At 36.0% G+C, this 20,204-nt stretch overlaps 1 protein-coding gene across 1 annotated transcript in view; it reads left to right on the forward strand.

Annotated features, from left to right (window-relative positions):
* Window positions 1–20,204, forward strand: part of gabbr2 (gamma-aminobutyric acid (GABA) B receptor, 2) — a 242,494-nt gene that overhangs the window by 127,761 nt on the left and 94,529 nt on the right. Inside the window, exon 3 of the mRNA XM_051136519.1 lies at window positions 14,153–14,323. Coding sequence (XP_050992476.1) covers window positions 14,153–14,323 — 171 coding nt within the window. The remainder of the gene's footprint in view (window positions 1–14,152; window positions 14,324–20,204) is intronic.

The raw sequence follows: 20,204 nt of genomic DNA on the forward strand, positions 1-20,204 counted from the left end.
GAATCCTGTTTCTCACAGCCTGAGGGCCCTTTAGGCGCTTTAATGCAAATTCCAAGTGTGTTTTCATATGTCTTCACTGAGAAGAGGATTGAGTCTTGCCACAGTGCCATAAAGCCCAAATTGGTGGAGTGTTGCAGTGATGTTTGTCCTTCTGTAAGTTTCTCCTATCTCCACATATGATCATGGAGCTCAACTAGAGTGACCATCAGGTTCTTGGTCACCAGTCTAACCAAAGCCCTTCTCCATCAGTTGCTCAGTTTGGCCAGGAGGCCAGCTTTAGGAAGAGTCCTGGTTGTTTCAAACTTCTTTCATTATGGATAATAGAGGCTACATAGTTCTGTGAACCAGACTTTTTTCTGAACTCTTCACATATGTGTGACTTGATGCAGTTCTGTTTCTGAGCTCTACAGTCATTTTTAGTTTTACCTCAGAGTTTGGTTTTTGCTCTGATATGCATTTTCAGCTGTTAGACCTTTTATTAAGATGTGTGTGCCTTTCCAAATCATACCCATTCAATTGAATTTGCCACAGGTTAACTCCATTTGAAGTATAGTAACATCTGCAAGCAATATGAATGCTCCTAAGCTAAATTTTAACTGTCCCAGATAAGGGTATGAATACTTATGCAATGTAATCATTTAAGGTTTTATTCTTAATACATTTGCATAGATGTAAAAAAACTGTTTTTGGCTTTGTCATTATGGGGTGTGGAATGTAGATTGATGTTTAAAAAAAATTAAAGCACTTTAGCATAAGGCAACAACATAAAATGTGAAAAAAATGAAGGGGTCTGAATACTTTCGCAAGCCACTGTACCTAACATACCTACACTACCATTCAAATGTTTGGGGTTGCTAATAACTGAAAATTAATTTATATCTATATTAATTTATATTAATCATGTCCAGTTTATATTTATATTTATTTACGTCATATTAATTTATATGCCTATCTTAAGAAGATATGACAAAGGTTTTTTTGTGTGGTGTTAGCATCTGCAGTATTTCCAGAAGAAAAGGACAAAGTGCATGTAATAATATGCTTATTATATATATACAGCAATATTCCAAATAGCTGTAAAGCATTTACAGGGATAGTTTACCCAAAAATTAAAATTTTGTCATTAATTACCGACCCTCATGTCATTCTAAACCCGTAAGACCTTCATTCATCTTCAAAACACAAATGAAGATATTTTTGATGAAATCCAAGAGCTTTCTGACCCTACATAGACAGCAACGAAGGTCTTATGCGTTTGGAACGACATGACGTTGAGTAATTGTCATTTTTGGCTGATCTATCCTTTTAAACCTCTTTTTCAATACAAAGGCGTAAAAAATATGGACCTTAATCAAAAAAATTATGTGCATGAATGACTTAGAATGACCATTTATAGAAGCATCTCAGATGTTCCAGCCACTTGACAATAAAAGCATGTTATAAAGATGACAGTGCTCTGGAATAACAGGTAATAAGCCTGATATTTCCCAAATGTCTGTATGAATTAGACTCTTGAAACACAATTGGTGAGTCTTACCCTGTCTGGGGTGTATATTATGCTTTAATGAGCTGGGTTTGTGTGTGAAGCAGCCTAGCATTCCTCATGAGCTGCAGATCGTGCTGAGCTATCATGCCGAGTGCCAAATGCCTCTCTTGAATACTGAATATCAAAAGCATCCTTTGTGTGGACTTCATGATCCTCAGCAGCTGATTAAACCTCTTCCCCAGTGTGAATATCCCCACTATGAATATTAGATCTGTAATGACGTAAACAGGATTTATCCTCTTCGTGTTGACTTTGTCTTGCATGTCTATGTGCGATGACGCCTTGGACTGCCACCTGTCCTCATTATGGTACATATTGGGATGTGGAAAAGGATCAGTGCTGTTTAGGGAATTCTGTAGGGTCATTTATAAAATGGGCGGTCTCGCTAATCGTGTGTTATTGATGTCCCGTTGAAGTCCTGTTTTAATCTAACCAAGTCCCTTGACAAGGCCCAGATCGTTGAACATTGTAACAATGGAGGTGATCAACATTTAATATTTTGTAATGTTTTTAAAAGACGTCACTTAAGCTCACCAAGGCCGTGTTTATTTGATCAAAAAAAAAATCTTTTAAAACATCTGTTTTCTATTTGACTATATTGTAATTCATTCCTGTGATGCAAAGCTGAATTTTCAGCTTCATCACTCCAGTTTTCAGTGTCACATGATCCTTTAGAAATCATTCTAATAGGCTGATTTAATGATATGCATTTTAAAATATAGATTCCAATAGAAAAGTCATTTCAAGTCATTATTTTAGTCATTGCTGTATTTTGATCAAATAAGTTTAGCCTAGTGACAGTGAAAAATGGAATTGTTCCAAAGTTTTGACCAGTAGTGTATTTATCACTAATGTCATATTCTATAAATGTCTCTCTTCTTTTTGTTTGATTTTTCTAACTTTCATTTTCTATTAGGAAAGGTTACTGTGAAGGTTAATCTATAGTTGGAGTGGTCCAGGATAAATTGCTTCAGATTATGGGAACGGTAAATAATGAGCAAGGATCCATCATGCTCTCTGAGGAGCACTTTGTTTGTGATTCCTGTGTTATTGATGATTTGGTCTATGGTGAGGATGAGGGTTTCTTCCTGTAGGAAGGTCAGAAGGTGAGAACCTGAGTCTCCCCTGTTGCTGTCTGCTTTAAAAACCCCCTTTAACTAATTGGGCCTCCTTTGACCCTGAGATCCAGTTTACTTGCTGCTAGTTCCTCCCTGGAGATGCGTCCTGGCGTTAGCCGTTCATACTTTATAAAGTATTCTGGTCATGGTAAACACCATGCCTCATGTCTGAAGATGTCCTCTCATTTTTCCTCTATATTTCCTACTTGCTGTACTCTGTGGCTGTTAGTATGAGGGTATGTGAGCAATGCAGAGTTGCATGAGTTTGCCTGAAGCAAATGAGCGTCTTGTTTGAAAGTCTATCACCCTAAAATTGTTCCAATGCTGCTTCATTAAAAAAAAACACTGAATTAGTTGTTTTTAATAACTAAATGTCTATTGACTTCAACTGCTAAATTAGCTTTTAAAACAGATAGGAAGGAGATAGATAGATAGATAGTTAGATAGACAGATAGATAGCTACAATAAATATAAATATAATAAGTGATGAAAAAATTTCAGGAATTTTCTCCGTATAGTGGACGTCTATGGTGCCCGCGAGTTACAACTTCCAAAATGCAGTTTAAATGCAACTTCAAAGGGCTTGAAACGATCCCAGCCTAGGAAGAAACGATTGGTTATTTCTAAAAAAACTGACAATTTATATACTTTTTAACCTCAAATGTTCGTCTTGTCTAGCTCTGCGTGAACTCTGTGCATTCCAGTTCAATACAGTTAGGGTATGTCGAAAAACTACCATCTCAATTTCTCCTCCAACTTCAAAATCATTGTGAATCGCTGCAGAAGTACTGACCCAGTGTTTACAAAGTGAACACGCAAGGAGGGTAAAACAGCGATGTAAGCGAGGTAAAACAGCAATTTTGAAGTTGGAGGGGAAAAATAAATGAATAGAAATAAATAAAACATTTAATCCAGCTATATCTGTTACTGTTCTAATCTAGTTTTCTGTGTTTTTCTGAGAAGGCACTGTGCTTAGGGTACGAGCGAGTGTACGAGAAAAACCTGAAGAAAATCTTGAGGAAAAAAGCAATGGTGGGGCAGAGAATAAGGCATTTTGCATTCTGGGAGCGCAGCCTTACTGAGTGAGGTCTAGTGTAGCCGACTCTCTTGACACTCCAACTGCCTGAGTCAATAGACAGCATTTCATTCTCATTAAGGTTTTCTAGCCAATTCCAGAGACTGTGGCCTTGCAGAATGAAATATTGACAACACTGCACAACATTGTTCTCAGCAACGCAGTCATCGACTTGCAATGAGCTTAGCTTCGTTGCTCTTTGTAAGCTGACTGGAAATGGAAAAGATTAACGAAATGTAGCTGTGCTTGTCCACCTCACAGTATCTTTAATTAATGGTAAAATAACATTTCTGTTCACATGTTCATTCCTCCTGAAACACATGCTTTCCAGTAGTCTAACAGTTGGTTCTGGAAATGAAAATGCCATTCATTTTCTCCACAGAGAAAACATACAGACTAGACCTGCCATGAGGTTTTTAAAAAAACTTTTTGTTAAAGTCATTATGATTTCTACTTCATTGGGGAGAAAAAAAAAACAACAGTTAAAGAAGTTCACTTCCAACTTGGAGGAGAAAATGAGATGGGGAGTTTTTCGACATACCCCAACTGTATTGAACATTTGAGGTTAAAAAGTATATAAACTGTCATTTTTTTTAAATAACCAATCGTTTCGCTAGACAAGACCCTTCTTCCTCGGCTGGGATTGTTTAGAGCCATTTGAAGCTGCATTTAAACTGCATTTTGGAAGTTCAAACTCGTGGGCACCATAGACGTCCACTATATGGAGAAAATTCCTGAAATGTTTTCCTCACTTATTATATTTATATTTATTGTAGCTATCTATCTTTCTATCTATCTATCTATCTATCTATCTATCTATCTATCTATCTGTCATCTATTTATTTATTTTTTGCTGTATTAATGTACTTGTTACTTTTAAAGCAATGTAAATATTTAATATTAGTAAGATTTTATTAAAACTTTTATTTAGCATGGACACATTAACAAGAAAAAAGTGACAGTTAAGACATTTCTAATGTTACAAAATATGTCCATTATTATTTTTTACAGTTATTTAATATAACAGTTATTTAAATTTTACAATAAAATATATAAAATATAATTTTGAGCATTTAAAAAAAAAAAACATTTTAAAAATCTTACCAACCTCACACTCTTGAATTTATTTAAATAAAAATAATAAAAAATTATGTAATTGAAAAAAATAAAATGAATTAAAATAAAATATAAAATAAATTAATTAAAATAGAAATACTATAGAAATAGAAATACTACACCTTAATATATATATATATATATATATATATATATATATATAACAATAAACATGTTTTGCTTGGTGATAGTGTAAGGTAAACAGTGTCAACATACAACAAATGACATTCATTTTTTTAGCCATTTGGATTTTGCTTGTTTATCTGCAGTCCAATTCCATTGCACACAGCTGCCACACACATATCGTCCCTCAAACTCCATTTGTCCTGTTCACCTCCAGAGTATCAAAGTCGTCTGGTATTTTTCTAGAGTATAAATCCCTGGTCCCTTTTATTGGACTTATTAGGTGAGCACTGTGACCTTCCAGTCCCAGGGCTGTGGAGCTGAGAGGTGTGACAGGCAGTGGCTCTTCTGTGCAGTTTTAATTAACACTGGCACTGGGAGATTGATGGAAAGAAGACGCGGGTTGTCGGCACGGCTTTGCCTCTGGCAGGGGGTGGCAATTAAAACTCTGTGGCGGCACAAGCAACAGGATGAAGGGACAATGTGGGAGGAGAAGAGAGAGTGGTATTAGGAGACCAGTAGGATGTTACCTGCCTCAGACATTATGTATGTGTTTGTGAGCATGAAAGACATGTATCGCTGTATCTTTGAATGAAACAGACTTGTTGATCCAGTTGAAATAGCGTGGTTTAGCGAGAATGTTGAAATGAGAGCGAATGTGAATTACGTACATTCACTTTATACTGATGTAAAGAGACCTTGCATTGAAATAAGACGCTCTGGGTTGGATACCACCTGGAGAAGCCGGGCCTCCTGCTGCTATAGGATCTGTGTGGGAGTGAGAGCAGCTAATTTTGTGTGGTATGTTCTTTTCTTACTCTCTCATGGTGAGAACGCAAGTGCTGATCACATATTCTATAGGAAGTGAAGGGAATCTAATGCATTAGATGGCATTACACAGAGTTCACAGATCAGCTGGCTTGAATTCAGAGAGAAAGGTGCAGTTCAGACTATTTAAAGGTAATTTTTTGAATGCTAAAATCCTTTAATATGCAGAGACGGCTGTAAGTAAGGCATGCGTGGGCTGAGTCTCATGAAAGGTGCCCCTGGGTGATTCTCATTTCTTAATTGTGCATTCTTGTTTCTTGTCCTCGTGTTTTAGCTGTTCTTAAAAAGCAAGGAAAGTGTGCCAGGATAAAGTGCGAGGAGGGAGGGAATGAAACAAGATGTATTTGTAATATTAGAGGTGCAATGATATCCTGAAACATTAAAGGGATAGTTCACCCCAAAATGAAAATTCTGTCATTAATTACCTGTAAGAGCTTCATTCATCTTCGTAACTCAAATTAAGATTTTTTCGTGACATCCGAAAGCTTTCTGACCCTGCATAGACATGTTCAAGGCTCAGAAAGGTAATAAGAACATTGTTAAAATAGTTCATGTGCATCAGTGGTTCAGCTGAAGCTACAAGAATACTTTTTGTGCGCAAAGAAAACTAAAACTATAAATGTCTTCGACACATGCTTAACGTTTTTAGGTTTTAGGTTTTAGGTTCGATTATTATCTTAAAAGAGATTTTGAAAGCAAAATACAATGGCAGCCTCTTCCTCGTCTGGTTTCTTCAGTCCTTGTGGAGAGAACGTGTTTGTATCTGAGTGCATTATGCTCTGACTTTTCCCTCGTGAGGAGGAGCATTCAGCACGTAGGCTAGTCTCCGCTAAACAAAGATTAGAGCAACCTCCAAGAGACCCCTTAATGCTCAGCGAGTCCCGTAGGTGCATTTGGATTTAGTGGCACTAGCATGATAAAAATCCTTAATTGGCAGCACTAATCTGTGTGTTTTGAACAACAAGCACTTCATTGAGCTGAGATGAGTGACGGGGTGACGTGGCATGACTCTTATTTTGGATTTGGCCATTGATGTGAAAGCAGGATCACACTCTGATAAAGGCTGTAATATTCTGCACAAGAACAAATTGCTTATTAGGTTTGTTAGATATTAAAGTCTTTGATCTCACATTTTTTGTGTCTGTGTCTGTTTAAAGACCAGCGCATTCAAATTCACATTTCATTCACTTTGGATTATACAGTATATAGAAATGTCAAATATATAGAGGAGATTTTTCTCACCGCAGTCAAAAAAATATAAGTCACAATTTATTATATAAAAGATAATACTTAGTAAAAAAAAAAAAAAATACATGTATGACCCTGGACCACAAAACCAGTCGTAAGTAGCACAGGTATATTTGCAGCAGTAGTCAAAAATACATTGTATGGGTCAAAGTTATTGATTTTTCTTTTTTCTTTTATGCCATATTTTGTAAATATATCAAACTTAATTTTTGATTAGTAATATACATTGTTAGAACTTAATTTGGACAGATTTTCTCAGTATTTTTGTTCTTTTGCACCCTCAGGTTCAAGATTTTCAAATAATTGTATCTCAGCCAAATATTGTCCTATCCTAACAAACCATACATTACTGGAAAGCTTATTTAATTTATATTTATGATGTATAAATTTTGTAGTGTTTGTGTGCTCAAAAGTCTTTTGTGCTCACCAAGGCTGCATTTGTTTGATCAAAAATACATTAAAACAAATATTGTGAAATATTAAAGGTATTTGTTTATTTTATTTTAATATTTTAAAATGTAATTTATTAATGTGATGCAAAGCAGAATTTTCAGCATCATTACTCCAGTGTTCAGTGTCACATGATTCCTCAGAAATCATTCTAATATGCTGATTTGGTTCTCAAAAAAATATTTCTTACTATTATCAATCTTGAAAACAGTTGTGCTGCCTAACATTTGTGTAGAAACCATGCTATTTTTTTTTCTGAATTCCTTCAAAAGAACAGAATTTACCTGAAATGTAATTTTTTGTAACATCATAAATATCTTTTTCTCAGTTTAATGCATCCTTGCTGAATAAATGTTTTTTTTTTTCTTAAAAAAAATACTGACTTTAGACTTGATGAACAGACGTAGGGTGATTTCATTAGATTTATTTGACTTGTCAAATGTGGAACCATGTATATGTATTCACCCAGTATATCATACTTTTAGGGTAAAATAATAATTTTGTCATCCCTGATAAAAAAATCCAGCATATGCTGGTTAGGTATGTTTTGAAGCATGGCTGCTGGTTTGAGCTGGTTTAAGATGGTCCTAAGCAACTAGCTCCTGCTCAGAACCATCTTAGGACCAGCACATGACCATCTTAAGCCAGCTAGAGACCAGCTTAAACCAGCTCAAACCAGCAGCCATGCTTCAAAACATACCTAATCAGCATATGCTGGATTTTTCAACAGGGATTTAACACAATATATTTCTATTCTGTAGAATACAAAAGTTATTTAGCAGAATGACCAAGCTGTTTTCCATACAATGATAGTAAATAGGAACTTGGTCTGTCCAAGGTTTAAAAGGACAAAAAACAGTTTCTTTCTTCTGTGGAACACACACACACACAAACTATTATGAAGAACTGTTTAGGTCCATAAAATTAAAGTCATTTTTCATTTTATGGTGGAAAAAACATAAAAGACTTTTGTGTTCCACAGAAAACAAACCACATGAGAGTGAAATGATGATAGAATTTTAATTTTAATGTGAACTAGGGGTGCCACTAAAGATTATTTTGGTAATTGAGTAATCTGCTGATTATCCTGACGATTAATCGAGTAACTGGATAATTATAATTAATCTTTTTTGTAGTAATAAAAATAGACCCAAGTGAACAAAAGCCTTTAAAATGACTTAAAATACATATATAATAGCAATTAAGAAATAATAATTAGTTCAAATAAAGTGTCAAAAGCAAGTAATCATATGGTAATATCATTATTGAACAAAACTGTTAAAATACATAATGTATTATAAACAATGGAGTTAATGTAGATATGTATTATATCAACAGCCTGACGATTGTTTTTACCTTTTACTGTGCAATCTAATCAGTGTTTAATGTTGACTCAACAACATTTATTTCAAATGTCCACTTAATCTTTAATATTTGCCTATTTCTTTAGAACAGAAAACCTACAGCCACTGTAATGTCTTGAATATATGGACATAAAACGTGTAAACTCAGAGTGAGGGTTTAAACTTTTATTTTAAAATCAGTATAACTGAGAAAGATATTGACATATTCCTATGTGTTTGCATAGGTTTATAAATGATTTACCCTATAAATCTAATGAAATAGTGCACGTTGAATTCCCAGATGAACATTATAATAAACCCAAAATCACAACAACATGCATGAAAATAAAGTGCATTTATTAAACCTGTATCACATATATTTATTTAATTGAATCGTAGCGTTCATGAATTCTTAATAGCATTATGCTTTATTATGATTTTTAAATGGGTTTCACATGTGGAATGCGCCATTTCCGGTATTTTGGGAATTATGCAATCAAGGATTTTTTAAAAAATCGAATACTCGAATAGAATCGAGGAATCGTTGCAGCCCTAATGTGAACATCTGAAGTCTTTTTAATTGAATATACCAGCTTTGACACGTTCAACAGGCGTGACATCACTGTTCTGAGACTGGCTTCTTCTTTCAAGATTGTCAGTGAGGAAATGACTTTTTTGAGGCAGGTCTGAAAAGGCCAAAACCAGACCAATCTAGATAGTGTCTATCTAGATCTGTGAGTTAATGCACACTTGGCTTCAAAGAGAATCACAGACTACTAATCTGTGTCATTATCAGGAATCGTAATGTCTTATCTTTTCAGCACTGCAATTAACCCTACGTTGATTAACATCAATAACTCTCCTAGAGGACATAAAATCATTATATTAGATTACTTCAATCCCTCGCAATCCCCTTTCATTTGCTCACGCCCATGTTAGAAGGAAAAATGGATGTTCTGCGCACCCTCCTTCCTCTTGAAACGCAGAGCAGGTGGCGTGATTATGTCAGCTCTGATGTCTGCTGTCAGCTATAGCTTTAGTTCACACGTTTCCCATATAATATAACAGTGTAAATAAATCCTACCCAAATCTATCTGTTCCCTTGTCTAAATATTCACAGGTCTAAATGTTTCTAACAGGGCTTAATGGAATTCATCGAAATGTTAGGCTGTTGTTATTCACGAGTTCTCTGGCTGTCAGGGTGTGTACACACCAGTGCGCCATTGTGAGATCGGGTTAAGAATTAAGACAGAGTTTTTTTTCCCTCTGCATGATAAATTCATCTGGCTTGCATCCATAAGGGGTTCAGCCAGGGTAAATTTGTGAACATTTGTCAAATGATGTTCACTTCAAGGTGAAATTAATGCCTGGATTAATCCCTTTGTACATACACAATATTATTTACATTTTTGTAGAATTTTGAACATGCAGAATAAAGATATTCTAAACACTAACATCATGATTTTCTATAAAGCTGCTTTGAAACAAATTTGTGTATTGTGAAAAGCACTATACAAATAGATTTGACTTGACTAGGTTTTGGGATGGTGCCTGAATCTCCTCCCTGTATTAGAAAGTAGACCTAAAAAGCTGTATTCAGGCCATGTTCCATTCAGCAGTGTGTTTGTGATTACGTCGCCACTTCATTCACCAGAGGGGCAACAAATGAGACGAGATGAGAGGTCAGGGGTCACGGCCGCTGCACACTCCAGAGCAGAAGTCAATTCCATTTCACCCACAATTCTATTCACAAGAAAAGTAATTTAGTTGATTCAATCCCGAGCAACGGAAGGTCCTATTCCGAGTTCATTTTCAGGGAAAACCCATGTAGACCAGAGCTGAATAGAACTTGTCACCGTTTTTACATTGAGGTGCTTCCTTGTGCTCTGGAAAGGCGGTTTACTCTGTTAGTACTATATGTAAATTGCTGCTTAAATCACCTGTAAATTCAACAAGCCATCCATGTAAATTTTCACAAAAACATCAACATGCAGCTTTTGAAAGATTACATTTCCATTCACTATTCAGTTGAGATTTTTTGCCTCGCAATAAAAATTTCATTGAATTGAATGTGCAGCCACGTAGCCGACAGACATTTTATGACTGTAAGCAAAGAGTGTGCTCCTTTAACAAGTATAAGACGGCTTTTGCTATTTGAACTCAAAGCATTTCCATATGTTTATCTCTGAGAGACTAACAACCCTCAGGATGTATTATAACCGGAGGAACATTTGTTAATCTACTGACGGGAGCACTGGCATAAAAATCATACCATGATGTTCCAGGCTTGTTTTTCGCTCCAGCTGAGGCTTAAAATGCTCTGCCTGGTGTTTGACAACATTAAAGAGGGCATGTTTTGAGCGAAAAAGTCTTCAAAAGTGTGAAGGCTCTTTTAAACGGTCCCTTTTTAAAAGCCTAAAAAGATATAAACATGCTTAGCATGCAATATTTGAACAGTGCATAGACGCGTTTTTTAAAAGGATCTTATTAACATTTGTTTCTTGCGGCAAAGGAGAACTAGATGAAGCGGGACTCAACGATTAAGTAGCCTAAGAGAATTTCAGGCCATTCACTTGGTCACATGTTCCTGTTCTGTAATGATTTGCGGAAAATGTACATGATTTTATGCATTGCAAATGTAAACATTTGATTTTCTGTCATGTTTTAAACATTGGTTGTGAATTATACACATCACCAAGGTATTGGAAAGGTATTGGGTTTTTAAAAAATTATACATTGATAAGGTTTTGCATCCTATGCCAACATTTCCCAACAAAAGTGTTTAGAGTTGTCACAAAGTTACATTATATGTCTAAAATTCCCAGCAATTATTACTACAAAGTGCAACTATTTAGTTTTTTTTTTAAGCTATAAATATTTCCTTTTTTTTTTTCAGATTTTTTAATACTGTCAAAATATTGCAGATGTTTTCTAAAAATAAAATACACAGTAATATTATATAATAATATTTAATAATCTAATAATATTTGCTATTTAATATAATAATATTTTTGTATTATTTTAGGCAAATACAAATCTTATCTACAGTACAGGCTCAAATTATATTTGCAAATTTTAATGTTCCATAATCCATCCTAATACACGCATGCATCTACAAGCTGATATGCTGAGGTTGACGGTCAGTGCAAACGTTCATGGCTCCAATCAGCAGGGCACTCACCAAAGGTGTGAGAGCTGTCTTTTTATAGAGACGTGTTAGTATGTTGATTCATTCACACCTACACTGTAGAGTCTTGGCGTACTGGCTATGGATGGCCACTTGCCTTCGATCCAGCATGCTGCTCAAGTAGCAGAAAGTATCCACCTTTTTTTCCTGTAAAAGTAGGCACAGCCATTTGTAAATTTTATGGGTCTGGTTTCATTTGTAGCTGTACAAAACAGCTTGTTTGGCTGCTTGATATTGCAAATAGGTGTGTCTTACCATATTATTTTATTGTATTATCTTAATTATGAGCACACTGTTTTGTAGAGAGAGTTTTACCATTTACTGCACGTTGTTATTCTCCTCATTATTTCGCTATAGCAGATAATGAACCAGAATTGTCACCCATAGGCTTACTTCCGGGTTGAGGTGGATAGGTGAACACAATCTCAATCTAAGTGACCCTTCACAAAGACCCAACCTCCTTTTGTTACGTTTGCTACATCCGACAAGTTATTGCGCTCTTATGCCACACATCATGTTCTCACACAGTGAAAAATACATTGTGGAACAAAGAGAAAACTGACAACACACCAACAGACAAGACAGAGCAGGTTACTTTAGATGTAAAACAAAGTCTCAGCTTTGTTATTGTGTTAAATATATTTCTTTTTGTAATATATTTCTTTTTATAAGAAATATATTTACTACTTATAGCATGAAGTAAACATGAATGAACATCAGGCAGTATCTTGTTTCAACCACAGAAAGACGTCAATGCACAACATTTTTCAAGTTTAAGTCCACTGACGTTAATCTGCTCTCCTGTCTGATTTGTTTGTCAGACAAAATGACAGATTCGGCATTATGACTGGTCAGACTGCATGTCAAGCAAACTCCCTGTGAAGGGTCAGTTATGCCATAGTTCTGTATTATGTGATGTTAATATGACTTCACAACATCCTGCAATGTTGCATGCTATAGTCTGATTATTTTTTACGAGTTTTGGAGAATTTTAAGAGCTATATGTATACACAGTTGAAGTCAGAAGTTTACATACACCTTGTAGAATCTGCAAAATATTAACTATTTTACCTAAAAATGAGTGGGATCATACAAAATGCATGTTATTGTTTATTTAGTACTGTCCTGAATAAGATATTTCACATAAAAGATTTCACATAAATATATTTCACATGAAGTATAGTCCACAAGAGAAACTAATAGTTGAATATATAAAAATAACTCCATTCAATAATACTGATTCTTAATACTGTGTTGTTACCTGAATAATCCACAGCTGTTTTTTTGTTTAGTGATAGTTGTTCGTGAGTCCCTTGTTTGTCCTGAACAGTTAAACTGCCCACTGTTCTACAGTAAAATCCTTCAGGTCCCACAAATTCTTTGGTTTTTCAGCATTTCCGTGTATTTGAACCCTTTCCATCAATGACTGTATGGTTTTGAGATCCATCTTTTCATGCTGAGGACAACTGAGGGACTCATATGCAACTATTACAGAAGGTTCAAACGCTCATTGATGCCCCAGAAGGAGACATGATGCATTAAGAGCCCGGGGGTGAAAACTTTTGTAATTTGAAAATCAGGGTAAATTTCACTTATTTTGTCTTCTGGGATGTATGTAGCTTCTGAAGGACAGTACTAAATGAAAAAAATATGATATTTAGGCAAAATAAAAAAAATGTACACATTCTATTCAAAAGTTTTCACCCTTTGGCTCTTAATGCATAGTTTTTCCTTCTGGCGCATCAGTGAGACACAAAAAACAAAGCTGTGAATCATTTAGGTAACAACAGAGTATTAAGAATCAAGTGTATGTAAACTTTTGACCAGGGTCATTTTTATAAATTCAACAATTATTTTCTCTTGTGGACTATATGTAAACATCTTTTATGTGAAATATCTTATTCAGGTCAGTACTAAATAAACAATAACACGCATTTGGTATGATTCCTCTTATTTTGGTAAAACAATTAACATTTTGTAGATTCTGCAAGGTGTATGTAAACTTTTTACTTCAACCGTACCTGGTAACTATAGTACATAGAAAATAACCAAAATTGCCACTAAACTGATTTGTCTTAAAAGGACTTTGGCTAACTGTACTTTCTTCTTCCTTTACAGCTTTCTTTTGCAGCCACAACTCCTGTCCTGGCAGACAGGAAAAAGTATCCAAATTTCTTCAGGACTGTCCCATCAGACAATGCTGTGAACCCTGCTGTGGTGAAGTTTCTCAACTATTATAACTGGAGCAGAGTAGGAACCCTGACCCAAGATGTTCAACGCTTTTCTGAGGTATGCAGATTTTTTTAAATGTACTTTGAATCATGGTATTGTGGTTCAGTCCTTAAACTAATGTTAAGAAAATGTTTTTAGAAAGTATATATTATGTTTTTGGCCCTTATTTGTTTAAAGGAATATTTCAGAATATTAAAGCACTTGAAGTGACTAAACAAAAATGGAATTTAGTTAATTTAGCTCAATGGAAGTGAAGGGGGCCAATTTGTAAACACTGAAATACCCAAGAACAACTTTCTAGCTCAAATCATACACGTTTTAGCATAAGACATTATCTTGCTCTACATAATTAGCTTCACCTGCCTACAACTTTTTGGAAGAGTACTTCTCAGAAATATAAGGCCTATTGTTTTCTGCTGGAGTGTGGGTGTGTATCATTTTCCTTCTGTTTGTATTTCATGTGAAAAGACACAGATTCCCCTGTGGAGTTCCTTTTCGGCCTTATTTTAGTGACTGAGATAGGGGTAGATTGAATTGATTGGTTGAGATATATTTATATATAACATGGTCAGAAATCGTGTCGTGTGTGTTTGTGTTTATTGTAAGCTTCTGGAAATTCCTTCCTCCAATGGGACATGTAGCTGAAAGCCTCCAGGGGCAGGGAGATATTAGCGTCTCTTTCTCACATAAGCGCTCCATAGTAACCGTTTGCTGTCAGAGTTCAAAGTATTCCTCAGGTGATAGATCTAAAACCTGGATCATCATTACACATCTACCTAGCCATGGATCAGTGGGACTGCTAGTGCTAGCAAATCCTCCTGCTTCGAGATCTATAACGCTGACACTGCAGTTTTGTTGCTGATAGAAATGTGCAAAAAAAGTCTGTGGTGGGCTGTTTCAAGCTGAAATGAATTGTTCTGACTGGGTCAAAAACTGAATTGAATTTTGTCGTCAGTTCACACCAATATATTAGATTAAAAAAATGACTTATCTTAAAAAATAATAAAAATACAGTTTGTATATCAAAGCTGACATACTGTAGTTGACATGTAAATAGAAGGTGAATTATGAAAAGAGGTTGTTAAGCTGACTTTGATTTTGACAAATTTTTAAAATAGTTTTATAAGCATCTGATGCAAAAAGCAGGTACACAGATGTAAATTATTGACTGAATTGTTTTTTTTACAATATTTGGTATGGAAATGGAAAGATGCAAAATATACGGCTTCCAGGTGAATAAAAAATATAGTGATTTATAGCTCTATTGGAAGATGAATGTCTACTGAAGAATATGTTGTTTTGCAAATGCAAACAGCGCTTCTTCTGTTCTCTTTGACTCCCATTGCTTCCATAAGTTTAAAGCACTGCATGTTCTGAGTGATATTTATTTACAATTTTATTTGCTAAAATACTGAAATGCACAAGGAGTGACAGACAATATATATTCATACATGCTGCAAATAAATTGCATTTTTACATTTTTATTTCATTTTAGGGGGAAGCCAGGTTTCCCACGCTCTACAAAAGCAATTGTAACATGTGATACCTTATAAAATATATATTTTTTCGTTTTATTAATGTCTTTTTTTGTTTTAAAATTAATGGCAGAGTTGTGCTGTATATCTGAAGATTCAGTGAATGAATGATTGAATAAATAAATAACTCATTCACATAAACGCTCTGTATCTGAATGACTGAAGAGAGTTGTGCTCTTGCCTTTGGGGAGGTAAGGAGATCCAGTGAGAGTTGTGGAAGGTGTAAATCCCTTTATCTTTGCCTCTGGATGGAGTTGCTGAACAGACACAGAGGAAGAGCCTGATCCCGTCATCAGCCTGCCTGAGGAGGGCACTGGAAGCCTGATTAGCATGCCAGTGTCACGCTCTCTCACCCTCAGCGGTGCCGTACCGCAGGATAGCTGCCCGCGCTGTGTGATGTGACATTTCAGGAGGAGGTGCATCTGTTGTGTCACACAAATTAGGAGGTGTGGATCTAGAACCTCACTTGCTGGCCTTTTCTTGGAGACTTGGGTTGACTGGGGGTTGCTGGTTTCACTGAGAATTAATGTTTTTTCTCAGAAGTGCCTCGGCCTAATTGCATATATGGAAATCCTTCATTTAATACTTAGAATAAACAAAGAGGTTTTCATGTGTGTGTGTGTGTTCATGAATGCTCTGGGTTTCTATCTCAGCCCTCATTCTGCTTGTTCCAGTGAAGTAATTTAGCACCTGTCCTGTCTGCTGCTTGATATCTGACACGTTGCAGGAGGCTGTCGGTGTTTTGCCTGAGTGTCTATCAATAAGTGGATTAAGAGCTGTTCACACTCCAGCATGAATCACACTCCAGTATGCTGTTTTACAGATTAAGACCCAATCCCCTTTTTATGTGGTAAAAGATTAGATGACTTGGGCCTCGATGAGGAATTAAACCCATTTGTCAGGCCGCGCACTTTGAGTAGGATTGTGTGCGGTTGTGTGTTTGTATGTGTCTACACATAAATTGCTGTGCTTCTACAGTAATGTCTGTGAGATGTTGAGGCTACCGTTTTCCTCTCGCAGTCCAGCTCTCATGTCTATATACTCACTGTTGCTCAGTTTACACTGACATAAGGTTGGGTTTGAGCAGAATCAATAACGTGTGTAAATAGATTTTACAGATTTTAAATGTCCCACATGGAAGTGCATTAAATGCATTGCGTTTGGCATTGAGTGCAGTAAATTTATTTGGATCCATCTATCGTTCGTTCGTTCATTCTATCCATTGTTCTATCCATTGTTGTGTCATCTATCGTCTTATTGTTCTGTATTTCTATCGTTTATCTGTTGTTCTATTGTTATCGTTTGATCATTCTATCTATTATTCTTATGTTCTGTCATTCTACCATCCTATCATTGTATCTATCGTTCTGTCATTTTATCTATCTATCTATCTATCTATCTATCTATCTATCTATCTGTCCGTCTGTCTATCTATCTATCTATCTATCTATCTATCTATCTATCTATCTATCTATCATTCTATTGTTCTGTCATTCTGTTCTCTTTTGTTATATCGTTTTGTCGTTCTTTCGTTCCATCATGCTATCTATTATGTCTGTCACTTTATCTAACTATCTATTTATCTGTCATCGTTCTGTTGTTCTATTGTTCTATCAATCGTTCTATCCATCGTTTTATTGTTCTGTCGTTCTGTCTATTGTTCTATCTGTCGTTTTGTCATTCTGTCATTTTCTCTATCTATCTATCTATCTATCTATCTATCTATGTATCTATCTATCTATCTATCTGTCTGTCTGTCTGTCGTTTTATTGTTCTGTCATTCTGTCATTCTATCATTCTGTTCTATTGTTTATCTATTGTTATAGTGTTCTGTCGTTCACTCATTCTGTCGTTCTATTGTTTATCTGTTGTTCTAGCTTTCTGTCCTTCTCTCGTTCTATCTATCGTTCTATATATTGTTCTGTAATTCTATTGTTCTGTCATCTTTTGTTGTCTATTGTTCTATCTATCGTTCTATTGTTCTATTGTTTTGTCTTTCTGTTGTTCTATCGTTTTATCTATCGTTATTTCATTCTGTCATCCATCTATCTTTCTATCTGTCGTTCTATCTAATGTTTTAGCGTTTTATTGTTCTATCGTTCTATCTGTCGTTCTATCTATTGTTCTATCATTGTTCTATCATGCTATCTATCGTTCTGTCTGTCATTTTTTTCTATCTCTCTATTTGAATCTGTCATTCTATTGTTCTGTCTACCAGTCTGTTGTTCTGTCATCTATCATTCTATTGATTCTATCGTTCTGTTGTTTATCTATTGTTCTAGTGTTCTGTCGTTCTCTCGTTCTATCTATCGTTCTGTCTATTGTTCTGTTGTTCTATTGTTCTGTCATCTTTTGCTGTCTATTGTGCTATCTATCGTTCTATTGTTCTATCATTCTGTCACTCTATTGTTAGTCCTTCTATTGTTCTATGGTTCTATCTATCGTTATATCATTCTGTCATTATATCGTTCTATCATTCTATCTGTCATTCTATTTGCTCTAGTGTTCTATCGTTCTGTCCTGTCTATCTATCAATAATAATTTTGATTTATATACTTCTTCTTACTTATTTAAACTAAGAAAAAAGATTATAAAATTGTATTAATGTATATAAGTTACATGTAATCATATCCCTTTATTTGAATCTCTGAAAGCATCTAATCCTTTTCCCACATCCATCCAGAGTAGAGCAGTAATTAAATGCAAGTGTTTACACAGATATTTTGGTTTGTGTGACTGTCTCACTTGCGTCACCGACCAAAGGATCTTCATCTCTCTCACCCTCCTCTCTTCTTCTAAATGTGTGAAAATAAAGTGAGAAAGCGAGTGTTTAAAGCAGGTCACCATATGGTTTCTCTACTGTACATACACGGTCCTCTTTTACACCAAGGTGCTCCATTAGTGACCTATTGGACACTCTCCAGGAGTTTCAGTAATGGGGCTCTATTCAGGTGTACACGTGTGTGTGTGTGTGTGTATGTGTGTGTGTGTGTGTATAATGAAGTTTCTGCTTGTTTGATCACTGATTAAACATTCAGGCAACACAAGCACAATCGGCTGGCTCAGCCAAGCTAATTGCATTCCCTAAGGAGATGATCCAAGCACAAGTCATCCAATCCTCCCGGATCGGACCTCATGGGCAGTCCTATCTGTGAGCATCAGCTCGTGTGCGTGTGTTCGTTGGCCATTGTGTTGTGCTTTGTGCCTGTTCGCGTCTGTTTCAGTTTAAAGGCTCATTAAAACCTGTGCTATAAATAGATTCATATGTCCCCTCGGCTGCAGCGGTGCATTAAACGCGACGGCTTTCTCTCGCTCTTCGCCTGCGTCGTGCCTGACCTATCCCGATGCGTTCGCTGCTCCTGGAGGACGCGGGAATCCCGACGCTACTGCACGATCCAGTATAGACTTGTCCACAGTTGCATCAGGCAGAATGTGTCTTTCTCTCACATCTGTCCCCCAGAACACAGGTGCATGAGGCTGCTGGGAATATTTCAATACAAAAATAACACATGGACAAAGATTAGTACACATAGGATGTCTGTATTTAGGCCCCAAAAAGGCCTCTTTTCTTGTCTTTACTTGTTTCCAGGGTCCAGGGTTTCAGAGAAAAATGCGTATGCATGTTTACTTAGCTATACTTTGGGGACAAAACTGTCCCCAGAAGCTTCTCTTGGGAATGTCCTCAAAGGTAAAATTATAAATATTTATTGCAGTGAGGTGGGGTAGAGTTAACATAATAGTTAGGGTTATAAAATCAGACATGCCTAATAAAAAGTAAAACAGCTTAATTAAAAATGAATCTCTGAACAGCTCTTCTAATCTGAGCTGAAATAATATAAGCGTGTGCCCATATACAGATGAAATTTGTCAGTGGCGGGTCACATTATGAGGGCACTGTCCTCTGTCAGACCTCATTGTGCCGTCAGCATCAGAGAAAAGATCCCAGCTGACATTCACACACCTTCCTATATATCTCCAAACGCAGACAATCACAGATTCACTGAGCTCGGACGCACAGGGACCTGAGCAGCGCCGAATGTTGCTGATGATGGACTGCTGTGGGTTTAGAAAAAGAGGGAAAAATAAGGCAGTGACACAACAAGCTGTGACCTACGCTAGTCCTGTTAATTTATCATCTACAGGCCTGGCAGCTCTTAAGACACCGTATTACTTCTTGGTGTCATGATGACTACTGGATATACTGGATATGATGCAAACCAAATGATCACTTATGAAAAGTGGGGAGTTTAGGAAATGCTGAGACTGAAGCTAATGCCAGTTAATTAAAGAAGAAGTTCACTTGCAGAATGAAAATTTCCTGATAATTAATTCACCCCCATGTCATCCAAGATGTTCATGTCTTTCTTTCTTCAGTCGCGAAGAAATGAAGGTTGTGTGAGGAA

This window comes from Labeo rohita, chromosome 19, assembly GCF_022985175.1.
Source record: "Labeo rohita strain BAU-BD-2019 chromosome 19, IGBB_LRoh.1.0, whole genome shotgun sequence".
Lineage (NCBI taxonomy): Eukaryota > Metazoa > Chordata > Actinopteri > Cypriniformes > Cyprinidae > Labeo > Labeo rohita.